At 40.7% G+C, this 25,629-nt stretch overlaps 1 protein-coding gene and 1 long non-coding RNA gene across 4 annotated transcripts in view; one reads left to right on the top strand and one right to left on the bottom strand.

Annotated features, from left to right (window-relative positions):
* Positions 1-25,629, top strand: part of EPB41L4B (erythrocyte membrane protein band 4.1 like 4B) — a 180,832-nt gene that overhangs the window by 148,311 nt on the left and 6,892 nt on the right. The window contains exons 21-23 of one of the 3 annotated variants that reach the window (XM_063326272.1): positions 596-734; positions 1,174-1,251; positions 21,832-21,900. In XM_063326272.1, the coding sequence (XP_063182342.1) occupies positions 596-734; positions 1,174-1,251; positions 21,832-21,900 (286 nt within the window). Of the gene's footprint in view, positions 1-595; positions 735-1,173; positions 1,252-19,107; positions 19,375-21,831; positions 21,901-25,629 lie in introns of those variants that run through there. The other 2 variants (XM_063326274.1, XM_063326273.1) reach the window with 2 other exon arrangements.
* The window catches only part of LOC134511772 (uncharacterized), a 46,283-nt gene continuing 33,979 nt past the window's right edge, over positions 13,326-25,629 (bottom strand). The window contains exons 2-4 of the long non-coding RNA XR_010069975.1: positions 23,262-23,333; positions 19,366-20,021; positions 13,326-16,246 (exon numbers count right to left, since the gene is read on the bottom strand). This is a non-coding gene — a long non-coding RNA (uncharacterized LOC134511772). The remainder of the gene's footprint in view (positions 16,247-19,365; positions 20,022-23,261; positions 23,334-25,629) is intronic.

Below are 25,629 nucleotides of genomic sequence, written 5' to 3'. Positions count from 1 at the left end.
GGAAGCGTGCAACCTGGTTTTAAATAAAATGTTTTCTCTGTAAACTGAATAAATGGGACAGGAAAAAGATATACTCACAAGAATGTTTCTAAAGAGCTCCTTTTTGGAGTCAATCAAAGTCCTTTAAAAACAGTTTGAAAAACAATAGAACAGACTAGCTGCATAATGGGTGTCCAATCTTCCATTGGTCTAAAGTCAGTGAAGAAGTCGTCCCATGAATGGATCTAACCAGATCTGTTCTTATCAATACAGCAAGCCTCCATAGAAAAAAATAAATATTAAAGTAAAGTAGTATCAAATTGGTTCATTTATTCACATATACGTACTCCACAGAAACACTACTTGCATCATATCCATAACCTTTCCATTTGCAGATGAGAGTTACCTAGCCAATTGACTTTTGAGGAATCTTTAAGGCTTAAAAAATCTAATTTACTTGAAAAGTTAGCTGCATTGCAGATGGAAGAGTAAATAAAACTTCACTCCAAAGCACTACAGCTGACATACAGGTTTCCAGTGCCTCCTCCAGCACAGGAACTGTCAAAGTCCAGTGACATTTTCTAATGAGAAGTCTGTCTGCTTTTATCAACTGCAGTGATGAAGACGACCTTCCTCCAGCACTGGCAGCAGCAGCAGCAGCATCAACACCTGTGTCTTCAGCATCTCCCGGGTCACAGAAAACATGTACACCACAGACATCCGAAGGACAAACACAGGTTTCGCCTGGTGGCAAGGTAATATGCAAAGAGTTGAGCTTGCGTCAGCTGGGAGAGAATTCAGGAAGGGTGGGAGGAAGTTGCAGATAAAGTGTTTTCCTTAGATGGAGTAGTTCTACAATTAGGAGTAGTGTTTAATGCAGAATTGTAGTAATCTGTTTAGCCTGCTGTGTAAGGAAATATGTAGACCCTGCTCCAGGACTCAACTAAAATCAATAGTAGCTTTTCATCAACAGTAGGGGGCAGTGGATCAAGATTAAGTTAATATTTACCCTGATTTCAAAGGTGCATAATTTTGTTGTCTGTCTCTCCTGAGTAGCCATACTTAAAAAACATGGTGTGGAATTTGAAATGCCTTTGGCAATCTATGCTTTAAGGAATTAAAAAGAACCCCAGAAACAAAACAATTACAGAAACAAAATGTTTTTTCAAAGCTGGGTTTCTTCTTTGCCTTTAGAGTTCCACAGATGCTGGAAGTACATTTGCTTTGGAGCCAGGTGACCTCCTGATGGATTTCACAGAGGCCACACCTATGGTAAATAATTCCAGTTTGCAACCAGGAAAATGTAAACATTTTCAATAATTTGTCTGCAGCTGAAATGAATGGGATACTATGCAATGTGTTCGATAGTGCACAGGAATAAAGTAAGTTTCCTTGATATTCAGTGATCCTGAGCATCCTTCAAACTCAGCTCAGCATCTCTGAAAATCAATCAACAAATATTATGGCTAAACTTTCAAATGAGACTCCTTATTGTGGGGAGACTTCTCGTTTCTCTCTCCTCCCTGAATATCTTTACACCTTGCTGCACTGGTTTCACCAGCCTCTTTTGTCCCTTTAATGTAGATTCCTAATGGGATCATAGGTTTGCTTTTGGGAGTTGTCTGGAAAGTTCCTTCTCCCCACAAGCTTTGCTCAGACCTTATCCAAGAGCCAATCCAAAGACATGTACCTGCACTTTCGTGTTTCATTAGCAGAGTGCTTTTCTTCAGTTTAAGGTAAAATAGTCTATAATGTGTTGATTATTAACCTCTGTTTTTAGAGGTACGTGATTTGTATTTTTGCTTAAAAGCAAAGGATAGATGCTAGTCCCACTGAAGTTAAAACGCCTTTTGACTTCAGTGATCTCAGGCTTTCACCTCAGATTCACAGCGTATTGGTTGAAGGATCACAGTATGATCCTTAACTTTTTCCAACCTTTGCATTGCAAATAGCTCTGATGCCAGAAAGCTCCTTTGCTGTCTTCTGGAAACCATGTTTAAAGCATATAAAAAGCATGACAGGGTCAGCACTGTATTTTTGGCATAAACATTTTTGTATTAAAGTGCTTCTGTTCTGGGCATTGCTTTCGCTACATGGTTAGGTCCTTGTTTACAGCATTGGATAGCTACTGTGGGGATGCGTGTTTTGCTTCAGAGACAGTATGGTACCATTCTGTAAATAACTGCTTGTGTCCTGTTACCACGCGGTGAGAGATATGGCTTCCCCTGCAAATCCGGTGAGGCGAAGGCTTATCTCCCCTAGGCCCCTCCCTGTTTGCAGAAGGAATATGAATATTCAGCAGTTGGCTTCTTGGCTTCAGAGGCACATTGAAGTGTGCACAGGGTGTACTGTGCCTAGGGACTTGCTGCTGTGGATGGGAAGACAGGTTGGATGCAGAGGACTGGACAGGAGCTAGGGAGCAGCTGAGTCTGTCACCGATATAATTCAGTTTGGGAATGGACAGTGGCCCTAGAAGGACAGAGAGATCTGCGTAGCTGTTCTCTCTCATGCAGTTTCAGGCCTGTGGGACTGTTTCTTCGCAAAGTCCTTAGGGGCACTTGTTGGTCCCTCTACAACTTTAGGATGTTCAACAAGAACGTTTTTCACCTGCCATCAAATTGCTATCTGCACCCACCCCGTTCCTGCTGACCCTCTTCTTATTTTTGCCCTTCAACCTGGCTCGGCTGAACAGTCCTTGTGCCCCAAGACTTTTATAGTGCAGATGTTGAATCTCTGAACTGCAGCAAATTGCAATTTAAGGGGTCCTCTTACCTCCCTGAGCCCCTAGGTCTCCTTGGTGGGACAACTCTTCCAGGGCTAGCATCTGCAATGAGAGTACAGTGGTTACTGCTCCTACATCCACCATATAGGAGGGACCTGCTTTTGCACATGAAAATACCATTGCAGACTGAGGATTGTCTAGGGAAATGAGAAGGTTTACATGGAACCTCCTTGAAGTGCTGGATGATGAAACTGTCCCATTCCTGAAAGTGACAGGAAGAGATGTATTTAAGCTGAACAACCCCCACTCACCATCCCCACCCATTACGTTTCTGGGGGAAGGGAAAATTAAAAGGGAGCAATGGAAAGAGAGAAGGAGGTGCAGCATTCTGCAATCTTTGTCTGTACTTTGGGTTGACAAGACCCAGGCAGACTGAAACTGAAACTACCTGAAAGGAGGTTGTAGCAAGGTGGGTGTTGGTATCTTCCCAAGTAACAAGTGATAGGATGAGAGGAAACGGCCTCAAGTTGCACCAGGAGAGGTTTAGATTGGATGTTAGGAAAAAATTCTTCATGGAAAGGGTTTTAGCGCTGGGACAGTCTGCCCAGGGAAGTGGTTGAGTCACCATCACTGGAGGCATTTGAAAGATGTGTAGACATGGTGCTTAGGGACATGGTTTAGTGGTGGACTTGGCAGTGCTAGGTTAAGACTCTTAAGATCTTATGATCTTAAGAGTCTTTTCCCACCTTAAAGACTCTATCATTCTCTTTAGGTTAGATTGTCCTTCGCTCTATTAATAACATGTTTGTGGCTAAACTGTAAGTAATTATCCTTTGGAGTTTACTAATAGATTACTTATTCTAAGAAACATTATAACATATCTTACTGTATTAATCAGAATTTTTAAAAATGAGTCATAGAGATTTTAGCAACGGACCTGCTCTAGATAACATAGATTTTTTTTTTGTTTCCATTTAATAGAAGTCAGCATAACGCACTTTTCCTTTTCCAGCTGAGGTTACAGACTTTTTGCCCTAAATATTTTACCTAATCGTGCTTTCCCCTTTCCTACCCCACCATCCTCTCTGCTGACATAATTTATCACACTGTATGTTCATAAACTAACCTTCTATGACTTTCTTGGTTTTAATATTTTGGAGAGCAAGTACTGCACGGCATCAATCAACCCTTTTTGTTTTGTTTAGCATCTATAAAGGTCAGCTTGTTCTCTACAGAGCCGTTATTGTTTACAGACCTTTCTCTGCAGTTTCACTGGCTACAGGCTGCTCTCAATTGAGGTTTGAATGAAAAGTTTACTCTTCAGGGGGTGAGGCTCCAAACAAAAACAAGCTAAGGGGGAATGCGTAACTTTGAGCCAGCCTGATTATTTAATAATTTTGTTGCAATAACATGTGCTGTCATTTGAGGGTCAGGATCACGTACAGCCTAGCGTCGTGTTACTGTCAAGCCAGTGGTAGTGGGCTGGTTTTGCATACTATGACCTGGCCCTTGGGAAGTTGCTTGTTAATTCACCCATTTGTTTCACGTTCAGTGATAGGTACAATATTTAAAGGGGTCATTCATGCTGCCTGACTTGGGGTATTTGCCTGAGGTGATAGGGTTAGAAGTTCAGGTTCCTGCATAGTCATGGGGTTTCCTAGAAAGGGGCATTCAAACAGCTGTCTTCTCTTTATCATCTGGACTAGAGAGGATAAGGCACCTAAATTGGACACCTAAAATAATTTTTTTTTTTAAGTTTTGGTCATGATATATGCTGCCAAACTTGCCCGGTTCACTGGAGAGCTGTTAATTTGAAGCCATTTCAGACATCCTCCCTTCTCTTCTATAACATTACTGGCAGAGAGTGATTAATAGTCACTGACTCAGCTGCATGATCTTCATTGTTCAGTGTCTAATCATTGATGCTTCTTGATGGCCTTGGATTTTATCCATGTTTTGCTGCAGTTGCCCATACAGTCGAAGCTTTAATACATGCTGAGAGTTACAGTTAGCAGTGGAGCTCACAAAACCAAATTAACTTATAAAATGGAAGGATTAGTGAATGGATTGGTTTAATAGAATTCATCCAGGCTGCCATGCAGGCATCAGAGCATTCAAATTTGTCTACTCAGGCAGCCTGGAGGAGCTACTGTGATATATACAAGAACCAGCTGAGCTCTAATGGTCACTTAGCCATCAATACTTAGACTGCCAGTAGCAGCAGGGCAATTGGGAGGCAGACTGATTTCAGGAAATCATTTTGCAGGAGAAATCATGCACATTTACTAATGCAGATTGCCTAGAAGAAAAGGTATCCTTTTGTGCTCTGCACTCCTCAAACCATGTGATTTATGCACGCTTCTATTCATTTTTCAAGTAAATCCTACAAAGAATTGATTACAACTCGTTACATCCTGTCCTTAAGATCATTATATCATGTGCAGAAGAAAATCCCTATCTTTTTGTACTGCTTCGTTGTGACTTTAAGCACTATACCTGGCTTGTATGTAAACAAGATTCAATCCCTCCTGCTTCCATATTTCAGAGAAGAGCTGTATTTTTTTTAAAAAAATACAGCATTATATATGAAGAATTATAGCATCATATTATGAGCATCCTTCCTGTAGTTTATTAAAATTAATTTTAACACTGTAGTAGGCTCTTTCTGCCATCAGTCTCTCTCTCTCTTTCTCGTGTTTCTAGCCTTTATAGAACTGGAAACCAAAGCTTGAGCTTCAAGCTATTCTGTTCCAGCTTACAGTCGGTATGATTTGTGACATGGGTATGAATGCAGAGCTTTCTTGTTTCGTTACAGAAAGCTCAGTCCTAAAAGCCTGAATGAATGTAACAGCTGCTATGCCATGCTGACAAACACCTTCCCAACCAAGAGAGAAAGGCGATGTGTGCAAACTTCAGTTTAACCTGATGGAGTAGGACAAAATAAATGAGAATTAACACCTTACACACAACATGTAGCTACTCCTAAACTTGGACTAAGGTTTATAATGCAAGGTGGATAGGATAGGACTAAGTCATGTTCACATCTGAAGAGATATCAGAGAGCACTGATTTGCAGCTGGCAAGTGTAAACTGTGAGTTCTTATTTCATGCTGTATCAAGTGAATACATTTCTAGGGCTTCACGTGCCATCTATTGGTGGAAAACAGTAAGTAGAAAACAACTTGCCTTTTCAGAACTCGAGATACAACATTTAAAAGGTATAAACTATCGCTATGATAGTTTAAGAATGAAAAATAGATGGCCTTCAGTGTAAAACTACATATTTTTATGATTTTATTTAGGATGAGTCAGAAACAAATATTTTTATTTCAGTAATAACATTACTAGTATAAGCAATCCTATTCATTGAACATGATCTCACTGAGTCTCACTGAGGGGTAGTGAACAGAGGAGAATGAGTAAAGAATCTTCTTATTCTATTCTCATTTAATATTTGTTATATTGGTAAAGAGATCATTGGATTTTTAGTTGCTAATTTTTTATGACAATTTTGCAAGGTTACAATAAGGCAAATAACAGAGTGGGGAAGGAGTTTAGTATTTCTTGCCTTCATTTTGAAGATCTTTTCACTTACTGTGCAAAGCAATTCTTCAGCGGAAGGCAGGCAAACATCAAAGTCTAATAGCTCCATAACCAGCCCTTTTGGCTTTGAATTCTAAACCAAAGCAGCTATAATGTAATTCAAGACTAATACTTGATAAGAGCATTCAGTAGCATGTATCTACCATCTAACTGGCGGAAAGTATAGATCAAGTATCTCTGGATGCCCCAGAGGTCTTTAAAACATCTCAGTCAGAGCCAAATTTATAAATGCTTTCTTTGTGGTGAACTACATACTGAAGATAAAATAGGTCTTCTCAATACAATTACGAAGGCTGTGTGATACATTTCAGAATTAGAAGCTTTCCACTTTTACACCTTCATAAAAAAAAAAAAAAAAAAAAAAAAAAGATTTCTTAGTACAAGAAGATGTGGGAGCAATAAATATGACCTGGATTCAAAGGAGAACACTCAAAAATGCTATTTTCTAAGCCAGCCTCTCAATTAACAGTATTTGCACATTCCAGCTTACATGCAATGGCCAATTAAGAGCAAAAGTATTTGCACAAAGCAGTTTCTCTATGTACAGTTATACATACAGATAAGAACACAAAGCAGTAAGCAACATGTTAAATGTACATTTATTCCCAGTTTCAAGTTCATGCCCTTTAACTCCATATTAAACTAAGAAAAACCAAAGAGCAGCAATTGCTAAAGCAAACAACTTTAATACAAAAACCTTGAACAACAGGCAATAAATCTAGTTCCATAGGAACTCAAGGAATACTTTAAATTTACTCATATTGCAAAGGACCTTTTTTCTGCCGCAAGAAAAGGGCGTTAGCCAGGTAGGGACACAATTCGAAGGGGTGCATTATAGCGCTCACTGGAATTGAGTATGAGACGTTTGACTGGGGGTTTGCAGAAAGCACTCGGTGCCGCATGCAGTGCAAGGCTCCTGGGAGCACACAGCCTGAACCAAGCAAATGCAAAATACCTGAGCATCATTTAGGTCATATGAAGCATGCTAATAACTAGAGAGGGGACTTAGCACATTTTTAAAAACAATCATGCCACTTGTGCAGCTAGAATAATGGGTGAGTCCATTTTGGATTGTACTTCATGCTCTCTGATAGCTGAGTCTTATAGTCTGCACACATAAAGCACTATAAATAGGACTTGCAACTAATATGTCTGCGTGTTCAAGCACTGGTGGATGCCAGTCTCATAAGCAGTCTATTGAATTACTAATATGCAAGATAACTGAGTGTCTGGGAATGCAGTCAGGCTCAGAGACTGCCTGTCGGATCTTTAACATCCACTAAAAAATGTAAAATGCTTTGGCTGCTACCCTACTATTTGGGGATTTGCTCCCATTCATCCATTACTGGAGGGCACATGGAGTCAGTGAAGAAGCAAAATGATAGAATCCTAGAAGATAAACTCTAAACAACTAGATTTACTTTTTTATTTTTTCTCTATTTACGTGATTTAAATTCATTGGCTCAATGAATGGTTTTTTCCCCGTTATCTGTGTGCTGAGCTGAACAACTTGGTGCGCTTTGTAAATCTATGACAGATGATTCAACAGTTCCCTATTTCTTTAACTAATTGAATGTGAATTCTGCAAGAATTCTGTTGACTTTGCATCCGTGGACACTGTGATAAATTGGACACGATGTGTACATGAGCAAGAAAAGGTACAAAAAGAGAGGAAGGTGCTAAGTGGAAAAAAATGCAAGCATGATGCTACACTGTGCCTAATTTGTATCTTCTAATTCACTGTTTCAAAACACTGAATGACTCACGGGCTAACTTTTTATAAAATTTGGGATGAAGGTAAGGGTGGAATGTCAGAAGGCAGTTTGGAGCAAGAGGGTATAAACTTTTACCTGGAGAAGTGACAAAATCTGCCACATACAATTACTTTCAGTCGTCTCTGTACATTTTAAGATGTTGTCTTAACGGTTCTCTGGCCTTCCATGTGCCTGCCTATGCCTGTAGAAATTATAAAAGAAGCAAAGGCCTATCTATGTGTCTCTCTTCTGCCAGCTCATGCAAGCAGAGCTGGTCTTGGAGCTTAAAACTTTGCATGGACTCCATAGTGGGCCTGCCACGTGCTGGGAGCTCATTTGAGAAGACATTTACACCAGAAGACTCACGAGTCTTCTACCACCTGTGTGCCTGCAGGGAGATACAGTCAGGAAAATAGTTTCGAGAGCCACTAGTGCTCTGTAACTAAAGTCTGCGAGATTGTTGCCCTGTGGTGGGATGTTTGCTGTGCCGGTACATTTGGTGGTTTGATGGCAGTTTACAGACTTGCCTGTAAAGGTGGAGGATTGAGGTTGTGGTGTCACAGCTGTACATACATGTCTTTCTGTAGATGGGTGCTGGATGGTTTAATCTGTCCCTGATTCCTTAGTGGGGCTCTGACAGGACCCCAATCAGCTCATTGATCCAGCTGAACATGAACCCCACAAACAAAATGATTTAGTTTTAGGTCTTCTCCTGGGGACTGTGGGGGTGATAAAGTACATTTGCAAGCAGTACAGTTGCTGGAGTGCTACTCCAAAAGGAACTACTGTGGCTGTTGAACTAACTTTAAAATGAAGTTTGATCGATTTATGAGAGGGACTTTAGGATGTGCTTGACTGCAGTAACAGTGACTTGAGGCCAACTGACAGGCGAGATCCTAGGAAGACTTCTCCCTAACAATGCAGAGCATCTGAAACCGCCAAACACTGTAGATAGGCCAGTGCAAGACTGTCTCTGTGCTTCTCTTTTTGTGTAATTAGTGCAATAACCATTTTTAGTCCAAAGCTTTTCTAAGTGCCTCTGAAGTCATATAGATTGCCACCACTTCAGCAGTGGTTAATAAAGTTAGAAAGCTTGAGGATCGTAAACGTTATTGTAGCTTTAACAAAAAAACCCAAACGGAACAAAACCCAGAAAACACTACTTGCAATCCCTTTCTCCTGCCTTCCCATCAAAAATGTGATCATTCCATGACAGTAACAGCTTTCTCTTTTGCTTGACATCAAATCAGCATAAGTGAAGGGGATCAAGTAAATGCAAGCAAACAGATTTTAAATTGGCTGACATCTACCTCCTGCTGCAAGCTGAGAAGGCAAATCTTTAGCAAATCTTTTAGAACCTGCATATTGTTGTAAATCAGGTCTGATATGATCAATCATACTTCTGCTCAATATCTATTTTTTATTTGAGATTAGTGCTTTACTTTTCCAGTAAATGTGTTTCACATCCTTAGAAGCAGTAAGCAGGTGTAACATCTGCCTGAGAAGAATAATAAGGAACAACAGACAGACAAGGCTTTTCAGACATAGAGCATCAACTTTTGGATATACTGAGTCTCCTTCTTTTCCACTCTACTGTAACCCATGTAGTAGAAAAATGTTCAGCTTCTGTGCAAAAGTCTACTTGAAACTAGGTTTATCTTTCTATGTTTGCTCTCAATGAGACAAGTACAGTGATGAAACTATTATGTCTCAAAGTCTTTTGATAAAGACATATTAATCACCTTTCTTTTGGCCTGAGAAGTACATAATTCCTTTTGTCTCAGCAGCTGTGAAGTTCATAATCTTTCTTCCTCACTGAGATTAGTGACAATTGAATTTAGACTCCAATGAGTAACTATTGTGTATTTGTTTTCTTTCCAACCCACTAATGAATTGATATGTGTGTAATTCTAATTCACATTTTTTCAGTGTGATAGGAAGTGTGATCCTAACTGCTTGGCTGTTCTGTGGAATTTCAATTGAATGCCTCCAAGCTCCAGCAGAAAATGGAAACATCTGCTTTCCGAGCTGTTTTTTGACTGGCTGGGTGACTCAACTTGTAAAACCAGCAAAAGAGCAAGTAAATTTTCTTTTTATTTGCCACTCAATTGAATAATTGGAACTAATAGGAAATATTTTTTTTTTTCCTTTTTTGATTAAAGTGAACTCTAGTTGTCTAAATTTTCTTTCAAAAGCCTGTATTTTGGAAAACATCCTGTATCAAATTCCAGAGAGTGGTAGAAGGGTAGAGAGAAGTATCAGGCCAATTTGAATTGTTTTCATTGTAGCATTTTGAAGTCTTTCAGTTTCAAGTAATGTTTGTTAATTAATTTCAATGAAGTCATGTTTCCAATCAAAGTGTCATGTCTGAGATAAAACCATTCTTTTGTACCACACCAGTTCTTTTGTAACACATTCAGTTTGAATAAATAGGTATTTTCCGATGAGAATTCCTAAGCAGTTCCAATAGCATCTCTTCTGATGAACCACTAGCTGTACCTAAGTGACCATCAGTTTTCTCTTATGGCCCGTCAACTCATTTGTCCGCTGCTGGTCACTGTTACTCACAACAGTGAGAAAATCCCCTACCAAGGTACATTATCTATTTAATTTGTTGTAGTCTTTCTACTAGCAAGCAAAACCAAAACAGAGACTGAGTCATTGGCTTGTGAGATTTACATCAGGACAGATTTTTTGCTCTGACTTTGTACAGAGCCTAGGACAAGTCTTGTAACACTTCTGAGTGGTAACAGTAGAAATAACCAATATGTTGAATGGATAAATTGAAGTTTGCATAAATCTCAGCATGTGTGTAGTAGTTCCAGAGTTTCTGAGCCTTATGCCAAATATTGTAGATCATAAAGGAAAAACGTAATGTAATTGTGGAAGGAAGAAAATGGGAGTTGCTTAATTCCAGCTAATCAACTATCATGGTAACTGGATTAAAAACCACTGAACTCAGTAGAAAGGGTCCTCTTCTGTTCATTACCCCTTGTATCATGCTCTGAAAAACAAAATAATAAATTTTTTTGGGTTGAGGAAGAAAATTTCTACAGAGATAGATGTCCTGTACATCCAATTTAAGCCTGCTGACTAAAAAACAGTTCTTGCATACTCCTTAGTTATTCCTTGGAACTTGTCCACAAAGGCATCGCTATGGAAGAACTGTGGATTTATGGCTTGCTTTATGGCATGACATTCATCTCATGTTCAGCAACCCCAGACCAAACCCCACCTCTTGGAGGAACAGTCAGTGAGGTCAGGAAAGTGAACCTCTACAAAACTTGTTTAGCAAGTTAATTTAATTTATTGTTCCTCTGCCAAAAATTTGGCTGGAGTCTTGCAAGGGCTCTGATGCTGTGGAACGTCCCTTGGCCACTTTGGGCCAAGTGCCACATATTACCAAAATGGATTTTGATGAAAGAACTGCCCGTGACATCTGGCATGCACACCAAGCTCTCATGTTCTCTGCTCTGATGACAGCCCTGTTGGCAGTGCTAGAGATGGGAAATCATGTGCCAAGTACAGTGGGCTTCTGACCACCTGAATTTGTGCACAATTTGGCACTCATCTCATGCTGCATCCAAGTTGAGCAAAATGTCAAAATCAATAACCATGAAGCTCATGTGCCCCCATCCAGTTAGAGCCCATGTGCTTGCATCCGTGGCTGAGCTGCCCAGATTGCAGACAAAGCTTGCCCTCTTCAAAATGTCTGTGGTCAGCTGAGAGCCCATGTTTTTGTGTGCCTCTAAAGGAATTTTGTCCTTCAGATCTCTCCTGTCTTGCTGCTAGCAGTTTGGAAAAAAGGGTTGAAGAGACTGTGCTTTCTCCTTAACCAAGAACAGGGGCACTGAGGCAGTGTGGGTGAAGGCTTTTCTTCACATCTACAATGTGGCTGCAGTGGGCATATTACTGCACCAAGAACAGTTAGCTCCCAAGCTCACAGAGAGCACATTCTAAAAGTGGCAGGCACAGGATTACAAAAAAAAAAAAAAACCAAACAAAAAACCCCCCAAAACCCCCAAACAAACCCAAACCCCAAACAACAACAAATCAAAACAGCACCACCAAGAAAACAGAGTACCCCAGGTCTTAGCCATCAGCTATTGCAGGGCTCTTGGGGACAAAGTTAAAGCTATTGCTGTAAGCCCCTTCATTGTTAAAAAGTTGACAAGACCAGCTTCTGCTCCTCTTGCGATTTAAAAAGGCTTCAAGGCTTTTCTGAATTGAATTAGGTAACTGTAAGCTTCCCAGGGACCATAACATCAGCAGAGGTTGCCAGACAACTGTGTGTTTTGGCCTCCTCCATCACCACATGGTGCTGGGAAGGGGCCTTGAAGGCAGTGGTGCTGGAAATGTGCCTCGCAGGAAATCTCCAGCTCCCAGTTTGGCTCCCCTGCGAGCTCCTGCTGGGATGGGCAGGAAGTCACTGACTGGGGACCAGGATATTTTATTCACAGTGTATTTCTTCCCCTGCAGAAGAACCACAAGCAGACCTCCAGGGAGAGGACTGTCATTGTTTGGCCCCTCTCCCATTTCCCTTTTCTTTTCCCGTTCACTGCAGCATTATAATCTTCTTCAGTTGCTTTCACAGAGATGTCTCAAATAATGGATCCCCTGGATCCTTTGCCCAATAAACAAATTATAGGGAAGCAGAGCTCCACTCAAATGGTAGAGCAGCCTCCTGCCATTCAAACTGCTGTCATTCCTCGACCAAAAAGAAGAGTTCTGTACTTTTCCTCTCAATCCAGAGGAGAAATTTCTGCTGTAATTAAGGATGGGCAAGAATGAGCTATGTGCTAATAGCCGTAATCAATTGGGATTATCCCTTGGCTGGGACTAATCTCTTTAGCTATGGAACATGCCCAAGTACAGTGCCTCAGACTGGGAGACTGGCTCTTAAGGTAGCATCCCAATTTGTTCTTGAAAAGATGGAAAGAAGCTGAGAAAAGGAACAATACATTTACTATGATGCTGGATTGCTTTAATGAGGGACTCAACAGACATGGAGGCATCTGATGTGTTTTGTGGCACCGAATTGGCAAAGTATTACAATGCAAGTGTTTGAATCTGTAAAGGTATATGCCTAGTGAGCTGTTGTGTTTGAACGCAACAAGATTTTACTTGCAGTCAAGACAGAGCCTTTGTGTTTTTCGATGCTTGGTAGCTGGCAATACGAATGATTCCATAACCAAGGGCGTGAGGTTGTGAATAAACAGGTTTTTATATGTAACATTTATCACAAGAGATTTACTAGATATGGGATTGGGTTTGTTCATGCATGAATCTTAAACCAGGCAAAACATTGTTCCTTATAGACTTTTAGCTTCTACTCAAATTGGTCTCATTGATAGGATCAAATAGTTTTGCATCCACTACATTTAAAGAAGCAGTGCCCTGTTTCCATGATGCATGTTGGAAAGGGTGATGTATTATGATGGGAATGGAATATCGCCATTTAGAAGCTTAATTCAGACCAGACTTTTAGAGTAGTGAGACTGGCAAACTGCAGCACAGTGCAGCAGTCAGCACTCCTACGTGTGTCTGAGTAGATCCTAATCCATGAGAGGTCACCAAAACTTGTAGGCACATGCACAGATTAAGGCTGCAGTAGTCACTGGGACTAGCCACGTGCTGAAGTTGAAAATATGCTCAGGTGTCCTTCTGGATAGATATATTAAAGTAGTGCACCAGTTTGTCATTTTAACACTTTTTCCATAGCTCCACTGACTTTAATCTACCTGTGCTATTCTTTTCCTTTAGTATAATGAACTGTATAAACTCCTGGGGATTTTGGCAGAGCTCAATAGTCCAGAAAAATAGGACAGTAGATTAATGCAAAGTATTTCTTACTATCCTGACATTCAAGGAGACTGTGATTGGTTGAGTTTCTGGACACTTAAGGACTTCCAGCCAGCTTTTGCTCTTACACAAGTAGAGAGTGATTGCAGTACAAAGTCAAACTATTTGTTTGTGTTGGACGAGGGTCAGGCAGTGCACTGTTTGCGTCAATCTATCATAACTTTTCAATAGAGGAATGTGATCCTGGTGCTTTTGAAAAAGTGCAGGTATGTTATGTTGTTATTAGTCAGCTTTTGTTGAAACGTCCCTGGGTTTGAAGTCTCCAGGTCAATGAGGCATGGTGAACCAACAGTTATCAGATGATGAGCTGTCAGTGTCTATGCTTAGAAATAATCAGGTGTGGCTAGTGGTGAGTTTCCATCTGGTACAAAATGCATGTACAGTCTGCTTGCTGGCAGTCAAATTGGGAAATATGTGGCTTACCTGGGGGACTCTCAACTGGCAGGAATCACAGTATTTATTTCCTCCTCTTCATGTTATCCATCTTTAGTGACTTTCTTCTATGACAACAGCCTTCATCTGTGGAAGATGCCACATAATTTTGTTGGCTGTGCGCGTGATCTAGGCACCTGGCACTGGATCATCGTTGATTTCATTGGTAGAGACCAAGGGGCAAAAAGGTAACTTTGCATTAGCTGCCCTAGCAATGCAACTAACTTATTCTGCAGCAATGTTGGAGATCGACTATATCCAGCAAGTATACCTACTGCTTTTTATTTGCTTCATTTCTGTGTTTTAAACAAAAAACAAGCAAATGCTGCAATCTTTAGTCCGCATTTCAGCCAACGCATCAAGACTGTGACATCATTTTGCCTTGCCACGTTTTCCTCGGGGGATGGTGACTGGGCTGACAGCCCATGCTGAGGTTCTGTTCTGCTTAGGCTCGCTTGCCTTCACAGCATCAGCAAGAGAGTGCTGAAAATCGTGAAGACTGTGAGAGCATGGACGCCGTCTTACTTTTGTCACATCTGAATTGTCATTATTCTGTATTCTTTTGAAGAATGTCTTCTCAAAAATTGTCTCAAGGCAAAGCTACATTGTAAAAATGATCCAGGACATGCATTCCCTTCCAATGTGTTGTAGAGATGCTGGGCTGACTTAATAACATTACTGCCATCGTCCTTCATCCCCTCCCAATACCTCTGAAATCACTTTGCTAGCAACCCATAATTACAGTCCTTAGAGTGAAGACCAACAGAGTACTCCATATTTAAAGGCAGCACACGAGGGATACTAGCACCAACACAATTTGCAGGGCTGCCCTTGCAAATTAGTACAAAAGTTGTCATGAAGATTCAAGATTTTATCCGGTGCATCTTAACTACTGTTATTTTAGGTAGACTTGCTTGTAAATAGTGTATAGCTTATCCTGTAGCCGCAAACTACTATGCATTAAGTATCTGTGAAATGCTATAGCTGCAGCAAAGCCAAGCTTCAGCAGAGGCTGAACCTTGTCATCGCTCCCATGAACTCCCTTGAGCATCCATTTGTGAGACAGAAGTCACTGGAACACAGCCAAGGAGCCACACAGCCACCTCCTGACAACGCCTCTGTGTTAGGAAGGGTTGCGCAAAGTAACTCTAAGAGGGAGGAAAGTGTGTGATGGAAAAGAAAGTATTAGCCCGGTTGTACAAGCACCCAGTGAGGCATCAAGGACGTGGCGTATGCTACCAGGGCACGTTTCAGGACAGGTGGACTCAGCCTGCAGCAAGCTCCAGAGAAGGGCTGGTGTACATCAATGAGCAGAGAAATGTCAAGTTCACCATTTGAGGGGACCTCAAGAGAACTTGTCTGAACAAGGATACCGTGGAATGAACATGACCTTCAAGGTGGAGCTTTCTCAGTTTACCAAAAGGAGTTAAGTGGTACGTGTGGGGAGGGGGAGTCTATACTGCAGTCCTGTGGAAAACCGTACCAAGCTGATAAGTCAGATGAGTCAAACAGTTCGATTCGCTTCCGTTGGTTCTTAGGTGTCAATGAATGTTGTTTGAAGCATTTGCTTGAACTCCAGTCTGCCAGTTATTTGCAAGACGAGCAAGGGAGACCTGAAGACCAGATGGAGCTAGGAGGGAGATTTCACACTGTAAACTCCCCAGAGGGAGCGACAGTAGGCAGGGAGGTTCTGAACATGTAGTGTTAGTGTTTCCCTGGCTTGGCGGCTTGCACAGAAACCCATCCTCTTCAGAAACTTCACATTTGGTGCCTTAGGGTGTTTTCAATGGTACATTTCTGCAAAACTGCCCCTCTTCAATGTGTGTGAATGAAATCTGTCTGCTGATACTGACGCCTTGATATCATTTCAACAAGTGGAAAAAAATCCTGCATCCTGCGAAAAGAAGGTGGCCTGTGAGGCAATGCACGTGGGATTCGCACTGTGTGGTTCATCAAGGCATTTAGTTCACACAGCCTATTCCAAGACTGATTATCTGATGGTATTGCTGATTTACATCTCTGTCCTGTTACAAGTTTGTTGGACTGCACGAGTTTGGTCTGATTTTTGCCTTGTGCATCCAGGCAGTGAGTACCCCTGCCTAAGTATCGTGCCGGTTTTGTTGTCACACGCGAAGGGAGTGAACTGGGGATGACATTACCTGAGTGATCGATCATTGGACCCAGGAACTACTCCCACTCAAAAGAATTTGTTTGGCCATGGGGGTATTACATGGTGAAAATGCCAGAAACTCTTTGCTTTTACATTTTCCACCTCATTATTCATTTCAGCCACCAAAATGGTATGACAGCAGATAAGGAGCTTTACTGAACAATTACAGAGTCCAGAACCATATCACTGGTTTTGGAAACCAGGTCTAATGGTTAACTGGTGTTTTTAAAGTCATATCACACATCAGGACTGGGAAATACTAACGCAATGTACTCCAGTAGTTTTGGCTGCTGATTTTTTTCTAATTTAATGAGTAGAAATAAGTCTTTATGCTGTATGGATGTGATGGTATTCAACTTAGAGCATGTATTTTGAAATAAAGCACCACAGAATGTTCCTCTGGCTATACGTGTATACTGAGAGCTGTGTTTACGGCACCGCTTCAGGTGTTAGCAGCTCTACTTCTGCTGCGATGCACAGGAACCTAGGGAAGTGTTCGGCCTAAAGTTTGTCTCCCATCTGGCCAGTATACAAAGTGATAGTGCAAACCCACTGAGAGCACACATTTTCTCCAGCACATTACTAAAGGCCTCCAGTCAAGGGGCACGGGACGGGAGTGATGTGAAGTGTCAACAGCAGAAAATGTTACTGGACCTTTGTAGAAGGAAAGTAAGTTGTGACAGGGCAGTGAATATATTGAATACCCTAAATGTAAGAGAACATATCCAAATTAAGTCCACTTCTCCCAAAAGTAGTATTTTTTGTCACAGCAAGGACATTTGTAGTATTCCCCTCTGATAGAAATACCAAAAATAGCTAATTTTATATCAATTAACACATTCTAACTGCTCACTCATTTTCCACACGTCTCCTGCTGTTTTCATTTCAGGTGGGAATACTCTTTCTTTATCTCCTTTCACTTCCATTTGCTTTTAGGAGAATGTTACTTTTTTTTTCTCCTAGCCCATCTAAAAGGTGTTTCAGGAAAGTACAATTGTTTTTACTGAGATTTTAAATTCTCTCCAGAAGAACTCTTTGCAGAAGTGCAAAGAAAAGGGGAAGGTTCTTGTCCTATTGTCCCATTTCTTCCTTCACCCTCCTTTGTTCTTCCATCTGGTATAAATATCAAGGAAAATTAGTGCTGTTAATTCGTTCTGGTTGTGGCAAAGATGATACCTTCAAAATATGTCACCCTAATAGACAGCTAATAGTGCAACAAAAATCTTTGAGTACTAGCAGAAAATTATCCACAGAGGAATTTCCCACAAATCAATGTGACTGTAACATTTACTGGTTTTCAGATTTTTCTCCTTAAAGATTACTCAATCACTGGACTTTTCCTGAGACTGTGCTGATCCTTTTTCTGTTATTATTTTCTTTTTTTCTTTCTTTTTTTTAAGAGTCAACTGTTCTTTTAAGCTCAGTAAATTCTGAACTTGCCAAGATAAATATTCTAGACAAGGAAATACTTGTCCAGAGTAGTTCTGCTATGGTAATGCACCCTGACCTTTCAAGCAAGGGGCATTTGAGGTTGTGAAACAAGCCCTCAGCGTGCAAGATGCCGCTGGAACGCAGAACACATTCACTCCCCTTTCATGCCATGCCCCTGTGATTTGACAGTTACTTATGGGACCTGCTTTAAAGGTTGTTTTATGGTTGTGACTTTGGCTGCAAGACTGTTTTTGCTCCTGCAGAGAGAACAGGTGTGCTTGAAATCGAGTTTTTTACTTAAAAGTCTGTCTATGCTGTTATCGAGAGCACAGCTCTGACCTCTTGTTGCTCATGATATTTCTGTAGCCTCTGTGACACCAGTTAGTCCCTTTTGCTCCTGTGGAAGAGCCTGACTGTGTTGGAACGTGCTCATTTGAGCAAATCTGTAATGTGGACATGATTGCTGTTCCACCTGCCATCACAGGAATTTTTGTGCTCAGTTGTAAACGTCAAAGTTATTTCTCTTGTTTTGTCATATACCAAAGTAGACAGAATACCTCAGCAGCTTGTCTATAGGCAATCCATGCACTAGCAGATACTGTATTTTGCTAGTCTGAGCAGCTACATTTCAGCTTCATGAGACCGTCCTGCACACAGAGCTGCCAACCTCCTCTTCCCTCTCCCTTTCCCCTTGTGTCTGCAATCCCAGGTGAAGCCTGGAAGCTGCTGAAGGTCTCCAGAGGCTGGAGGAACTGCAGGGTTGTTGCGGTAGGTGGTGGAGTGTCTCAGCTCTTCTTCCTTTCTCAGTCCCCAGGTGGCATCTTTCAACAGATGCTGCTGCGGCAGGGAGAAGAAAGCACCCAGGAAAAGTTTAGGGACTGCTTCTGCCGTGCGAGTTAGGAAACCTTTAAAGGTATGGTATGCCTTCCTCCTAGGACAGGGAGAGAGGCTGTACAGTGTGTGGGGATTGCATAACTTTTAAGTCTTCACCTCCTGTTCTGGTCAGGGAGTTGTTTTGCTTTCTGAGCTACTCTGAGAGTTTTGACTCCATGCAATAAACTCAACCCCAAGACAAGGATCAGGAAGAGACTCACACATGACTGCTTTACTTGTGTGGTGGGGTGGGAATCACAGGGTTTTCTTCCTCCTCCCAGGTACTGGCAACTGCTGCTGTCATCAGCACCCTGCTGGCCATGGTGGACACGCAGGTCAAAGTATATCCCAAATCCTGTTTCACATAATCCAGTTGCTCAACTGATGCTTTCCACGATACTGTCTCTCCACCCTACATATTCTCAGTCTGAAAAGTGTTCTCGAACATATAGAATTTTTCTGCTATTGCGTGAATGGAGGACATTGTAACTACTTCTTACTCAAAAGAGCCAAGCCATGAATAGATAAGAACCTCTCACCAGTGCTGAGGAGACAACAGTGTTGTCTCTGCTTTGCGTGTGGCAGCTGGCAGCAGGGCTGGTGTCGAGGCCCGGGACAAACCAATAAACTCTGTTGTGCCATTTGAGTAATACTGGTCTCTTCTCTGATTCTCTTCTCTTCTGTGATTCTCAGAAAGAAAAAAGATGAGAGAAAGAAAGAGTAAATTTTAAGGGCTGAGCAGGATGATTGTTTTTCGCTGTTAAATTGAACACAAATATGATTTTTCCCTCTGTTCCTTAAATTCTGTTTTCAGTTTCTTTAAAATGCCAGAAATTGGTGGGTTTAGAACTTAGAGAACCTTTCATTTTGTCAAGATTGTCTTATTCCTGAGATTAAATAAGTACAACTCCCTGAGAGATGAACCTATGCTGATAACTAAACCAGATTAACCGTTTCTTGCCATGTTTTGACGTGGAGGCTGGCCTCAGGTGCATCCACAGATTGCAGTACTGATTTTGCGAGAGAGTATTCTGCAAGCCTGTGTGTCGCAGCGTGCAATCAGGGCTGACTCCTCTTACGTGCCTCTGGTCCCAAATCCCAGTGGGATGGGAATAATGTTGTCTTGAATATAGTTCTGCGTCATTTTAATTCTCTTTGTTCAGTAACTGCATTTCGTTTCCTGCATGAGACCAACCTGCAAAATTAGAGAGATTTTGGCTGTAGAATATCAAACTCATACTGCATTTGAGCAACCAGCTTCCCAACCCTGTTTGCACTTGGCTCAGAGGTTTTGTAATGGAGTGCACTTGTATTTTGTACAGTAACGTCATATTGTAAACCCTTTATAACCTCAGAATGACAACTTGGGCTCATGGGTATTTGCTGTGTCTCAGAAGAGTGACAGATGCTACAGCTGTCCATGTTTTGCACTGACAGACTTGGCTCTGGGTATGACGTAACATAACAAATTTGCAAGGAGCTATTGCTTCGATCTAATGAGTAGGTTCAATCAGCAACGTAGTGTACAGACACTTTGCTAACAGACATGAATATGGGACTAGACAAGGAGTGTGAAATTTTCTTTAATATGTTTGCATAGAAAATTATGATTTGAAAGAATTTCTGTCTTGCACAGTTGTTTGTTCATTTGCACCTGTGTAATTCACTTATAAACATTTTTATTCTGTTAAAAAGGCATTTACATGCTTAACTGTATCTTTGCCATCCATAATCCTTGTGTGTAAGAAGCCTGGCAATTAATGCCAAGATTAATTCCACATGTTTGCAGAAGCAGGCCCACAGATGGTCATTAATTTCCCTTGGCATCCTTATAAGACAATATGTTTCTGTTATTTCATTTACAAAATAAACACTATAAATTTACTTAATCATATTTGACGTCATAATTTCAGGTTTTGCTTTGGCCTACAAGGGCTCAGGGCCCTCAGGGTAGCTTCCCTCATTATTAAACAACAGTTATATAGCTGTAGTTAGTGAATTATGCTGGAAGACATGCATAAAAAAAAAACACACAGCAGTTTCTATAATAAAGTGAAAAATACACCTTTCAGTGAAAAATGTGTTTTTCCAAATGGAAAGGATGAAGTGGAGTTCAAAACAGATACCTTTATTTGATATTTTGACCTCTCTGAATGAATTAATAATGCCTGCATTCTAAAGAGGAAAATCATGAGAAACAGCATTCATAATGAAGCGGGATAGAGATTGTTGCTGTTTTTAATATTTCTTTAATTTCAGTTAATGTTTGAAATTATATTAAGGGCAAAAGTGATTTCCAGCAAAGCCTGGTCACACTGGTGACCATACGCTTATGGACCCAAGTCCTGGGATCTCTCAGGCTTCTCGGCACATGGATGCGTTGGTCTCACCTCTCAATCTTCAGGTGCCTTTCAAAAAGAAACCTCCTAAGGCCATCCTTTATCCACAGCGGTCCCCTCGACTCAGGGCCTCGTAGCTGCCTGAAATAAACAGTTGTCCCTGGTGCTTTTCTTACATATGGTTTCCTTTCAACCCACCTTATGTGATTGATTGTCTTTGGCAGCAACTGTGTAACTGAAAATGTGGAAGTCTAAAATACGGAAAGCACAAGTATTTTAGCCAAAGTTCCTGCCCTGCAGAATTTGCTTCTGCATTTTGTATAACATATTTTAAAATGTAGTGCTGGCTGGAGGAAGCAGGTAATGATCCAATGACTGTTGACAGAATTGGAAGACTCACTGTATGCAAACTGCTCCATATTTGCACACCAGATTTAATTACACATTAAAATTAACTTGTTAAGTTTTCATATTTATGCTTTGACTATTCACCATCAGGTTTCTGTATGCATTTTTGGAGGGGTATTTTTTGGTCTGTTCCAAGCTCTGCTGAACTGCTCTAATTTGTTGGATATGTCACTATAGTTGCAATGCTTTGCTGCTTTTTTTTTTCTTTTGCATTTTTATGCTCTGAAAGTAACATCTTTTTCTTTATCTTTTTTAAAGATAAAGACATTCCCTGCTGATACATCTAATCCTTTTTTCGATCCTTTTACAACAGTACCACAGTTTTCTGTAAGTAGAACATGCAACTAAAAACTGTGTATTTAACACAATTCCAACTGATTTTTTTAACAGCGTCAGAAACTTTTGCACTAAGCAGTCCTCAAAACCAAAACAAAACAAAAGAGATAAATTCCAAGTAGAAATTAGGGAGCAAATCAGTTAAATATTCCCATTATACAAATAATTAACTTGCTTGCATTCAGACATTGCTGCTTACTAGACAGAGGACGAAGAGTTAAAGGTCAAGGCTCACCACTAATGCAGTCAGTCCCAAAATGTTGTTCAGTTCAGGACTGTAGAGGATACTCGTGAAGCTCCATAGCATCTTTCCAAGGAGCAATAAGGGAGTGGGAAGACTTTGTCCTCTGTCTACCAATTGCATGGCCTCCTGCCTGAAACCGCCTGCTGTGCCATCACAAAGAGGAGCCTGATTTTCATTGAATTTACAGATGAATTTTAAGGAAGAATTACAGTTAGTGTGTTGATGACTACAATGGTATCCTTGTATAAACTCCCATGTTTACTTAATAACTTGAATCAAGTATTGAACTTAATTCTTATTAAACTTTCGCAGAAGTCGGGATTTAGGTTTTTTGGCAAGGTAAATTACATACAAACAGGAAACAATTATTTGACAGTTTAAAAAATAAGTCCAACCTAAGCCCTACTTTAAGGGTAGAGGCATTATGTAATAAGTATGACAAAACGATCTACTCTATAAGAAACACTCTCTGATTATAATTATAAACCGCAGTAACTGACTTACAGTTTTTAAATTACTTTTGTAAAATGAAGCATTTCAGACTGTAACCTCAACTTTTACTGGTAGCAGCAATCTATGTCTGGCATGTAATCAGAGATAAGTAACTTCAATCACTGTTGGGCCATGTGCAGTAACCCTCTGCATTAATGATAGAAAGAAAGAGGCTTTTCTTTCACAATAAACCTGATCATGGGATTTGATCTAAATGTTGTTTTTCTCCAAATAGGTGTTTTAAAGCTAGAGTTCATTAGGCTCCCCAAACTGTGTCAGTGCCACAGCTGAGCTCTAATTAAAGGTACCCGAAAATACACAGGAATATGTCACAGCAACTTTTCGCTAGGTCAGCCAAGTCCAGCTAGTACAATTGTAGTAAAAGCTAAACCAAAGTTACAGTATTTGTATCTTTCATAGTAGTTATTTATATAAGCAAAAAGCTACGCCCAGAATAGCTTTCCCGCTAATTAGTAATGAGTGTCAGGAAATTATTGTTCTGCCTGTGGCAGTTATCATGAAAGCAAAATTTAGGAGGGCTATACAAAATATTTTTTCATCATTGTGAGGAATAGAACTTTAAAAACAGAAACAGACGCTATGCTGATATACTTACCCACAGAAATTTCCATCTTGCAGAAAATGGCTGTTTCATGGCAGATTCAAATGCTGAGATTTTTGTTATGCTCTGTCAGGAGAGAAGCAAAGTAAAGTTCAAACTAATCTTTCTGAAATTCCCTGTTCTCCACATAGAGTCCTGTTTCCCTGGGCAGAGTGGAGGGCAGAATCCAGATCACAAATATTTAAAACACGATTGCAATAAAAATCTAATGGTGTGTGATCCATCGTACGATTCCATACATTCCTTTTATCAAGTTGTGTACACGTATCTGTGGTAAATCAGCAGCTACCTAGAGGACTGCATAAAAATGGGAAAACAATTAGGAAGGTTAATTACACATTGGTCCTGTGTTTCATGGTCCACTGTCCCAGCCCAAGGAAGCGTGCTTGTCCCCAGCAGCATTTGGGTTCATCCTGATGCCTGGGCTCTGCTGGGGGCTTGAGGGTTGTTGCACCACAGTGGCAGCTGTTAAGGGAAAGGTCTAGATCAGTGGTATTTTCTGGTCACACACAGTCCCAGATAGTAACATTTGTTATTCTTTTCCTTGTTTATTCAGGTTTTTTTCTTTTTTCTTTTCTTTGCTTCCCCTTCACTTTTCTTTTTTTTTGTGTTCTGTTTTGGGGTTTTTTGGGGGTTTTTTTGTTGGGTTTTTTTGCTTGGAAAAAAAAAACATTAAAATGTTATTGAGGGGACCAAAGTTATGAATGGTGACATTTGGAAGGCTTTACCTTTTGTGTAGGGCTTCTAATTTGGTGGTGTATATGCAGTTGTGTTGATTTTAGCAGAGGAAAAAATTAGAGAACTTGGTTGCCTGGAATGTTTAAAAATAAGCTTCGTGCCAGGAACCCCTCTGAATTTCAGAGATTTCTGTAGAGAAATGGCAGGTTTGATGACCATATTCTCAAACCGGTATGAGTCACATTGATTCAAATTAATGAAATTATATCTTTTTAGACCAGTTAAACGTTTGGCTCAAACATACTGTGCCAGCAGATATATATAAAAAGATGCTTTGGATATAAACTGTAAAACCATTATCCAGAGCAAACCCACTTTAGGACTCGGGGCAAATCTTCAGCAAGTGTAATTTGTCGTTGCTCTGCTGATTTCAGTAAGGCTGGGAGAATTTACATCAGCCTCACAGAATGGTGCCCCCTTCTCATAGCATAAAGTAAGTTCTGGCAGTCCTCAGAGGGCAGGGATCCTGTATGAGGAGCACCACATTTCATATCCCTGCAGCTTCTAAGGTTGAGTTTTAAAAGTTGAATGACAGAGAAGTTTGTGCAGGTTATATTAGCCAGTATTTACACACATAGTTGGCCAGGGTTGGAGGGAGAGTTTCTTTAGTTGGTTTTACATTTTCCATTTTACTAATTTTGTGGAATTAATGGAATTCCTTTTGCTTCAGAGGTTGTTTTGGAGCACGGGTTTAGCTGAAATGTAAGCAGAGACGTGTTAAAAAATGACAATAAGCAAGCAAACCTACCACAACTATTCTTTCCTGGGCTCAAATAATTGTCCCACTGATTAAACTGATTTGTTTGTGTTTAGCACTGGTCCTGTATGGCTTACAGAATTTGAGAAATAATTAAGACAAAGGAAAAAAAAAAGTTGCGATTCAAATAGCTGCTCCCTTATGATGGTAACTTTTCTTCCTCCCTGCCTTAAGCCTGAACCAAGTTTGGAAGAAAAAGTTGTCAAGAAAGAAATGCAGCTGACACCGGTAGGAACATATCCTAACGGTCCTGATGCACTCACAAACTGCAGCTGCTCTGTGCTCTTCCCGGGTCAGGGTCTCCACGTGCACCACAGGCACTAGCCACTGTGCTTTGCATTGAGAAATAGTCCGTGCCAAAAAGCAAGACAGGGCCGTTTTTATTTTGGGGGATCCTCCCTTTCCAGTTGAATAGGCTGCCCCAGTCTTTGCTGTAAGACTGCAGCGCTGATACGCCTCACCCGAAAGCCAGGAGATGGCTGCTTGCTGTTTGTCTTAAACCAGCACTTCCAATACTGCTTTAACATTGCCTGTCACTAGATACTGCAGAATATTTCTCTTGAGGCATGTTCCAGTTAGCAGACACGGCAAAGGGATGGAGACTTTAGAACCTACAAGCCTGGACTCCTGCTGTTACAAAACACAGATTTGTCAGAGAGCCCACCAGCAAATTGTATAGGATTTCTGAAGAATACTCCAGAAATCTCATGCAGTCAGCATTCTGCATTATTTTTAGGGACAACACAATAATGATAAGCGGCATTCTCCAAACTGATTATGTCTTTCATCTGAATGCTGCCAGTCCTATACATGGAGTTTCATCTCACGTAGCGCATGTTGCTATCAGCCTCGTCCCTCGGGCACAGC

The sequence above is a fragment of the Chroicocephalus ridibundus genome, chromosome 2 (genome assembly GCF_963924245.1).
Source record: "Chroicocephalus ridibundus chromosome 2, bChrRid1.1, whole genome shotgun sequence".
In the NCBI taxonomy this organism is placed as follows: Eukaryota; Metazoa; Chordata; class Aves; order Charadriiformes; family Laridae; genus Chroicocephalus; species Chroicocephalus ridibundus.
This window is presented reverse-complemented; position numbering and strand designations above follow the sequence as displayed.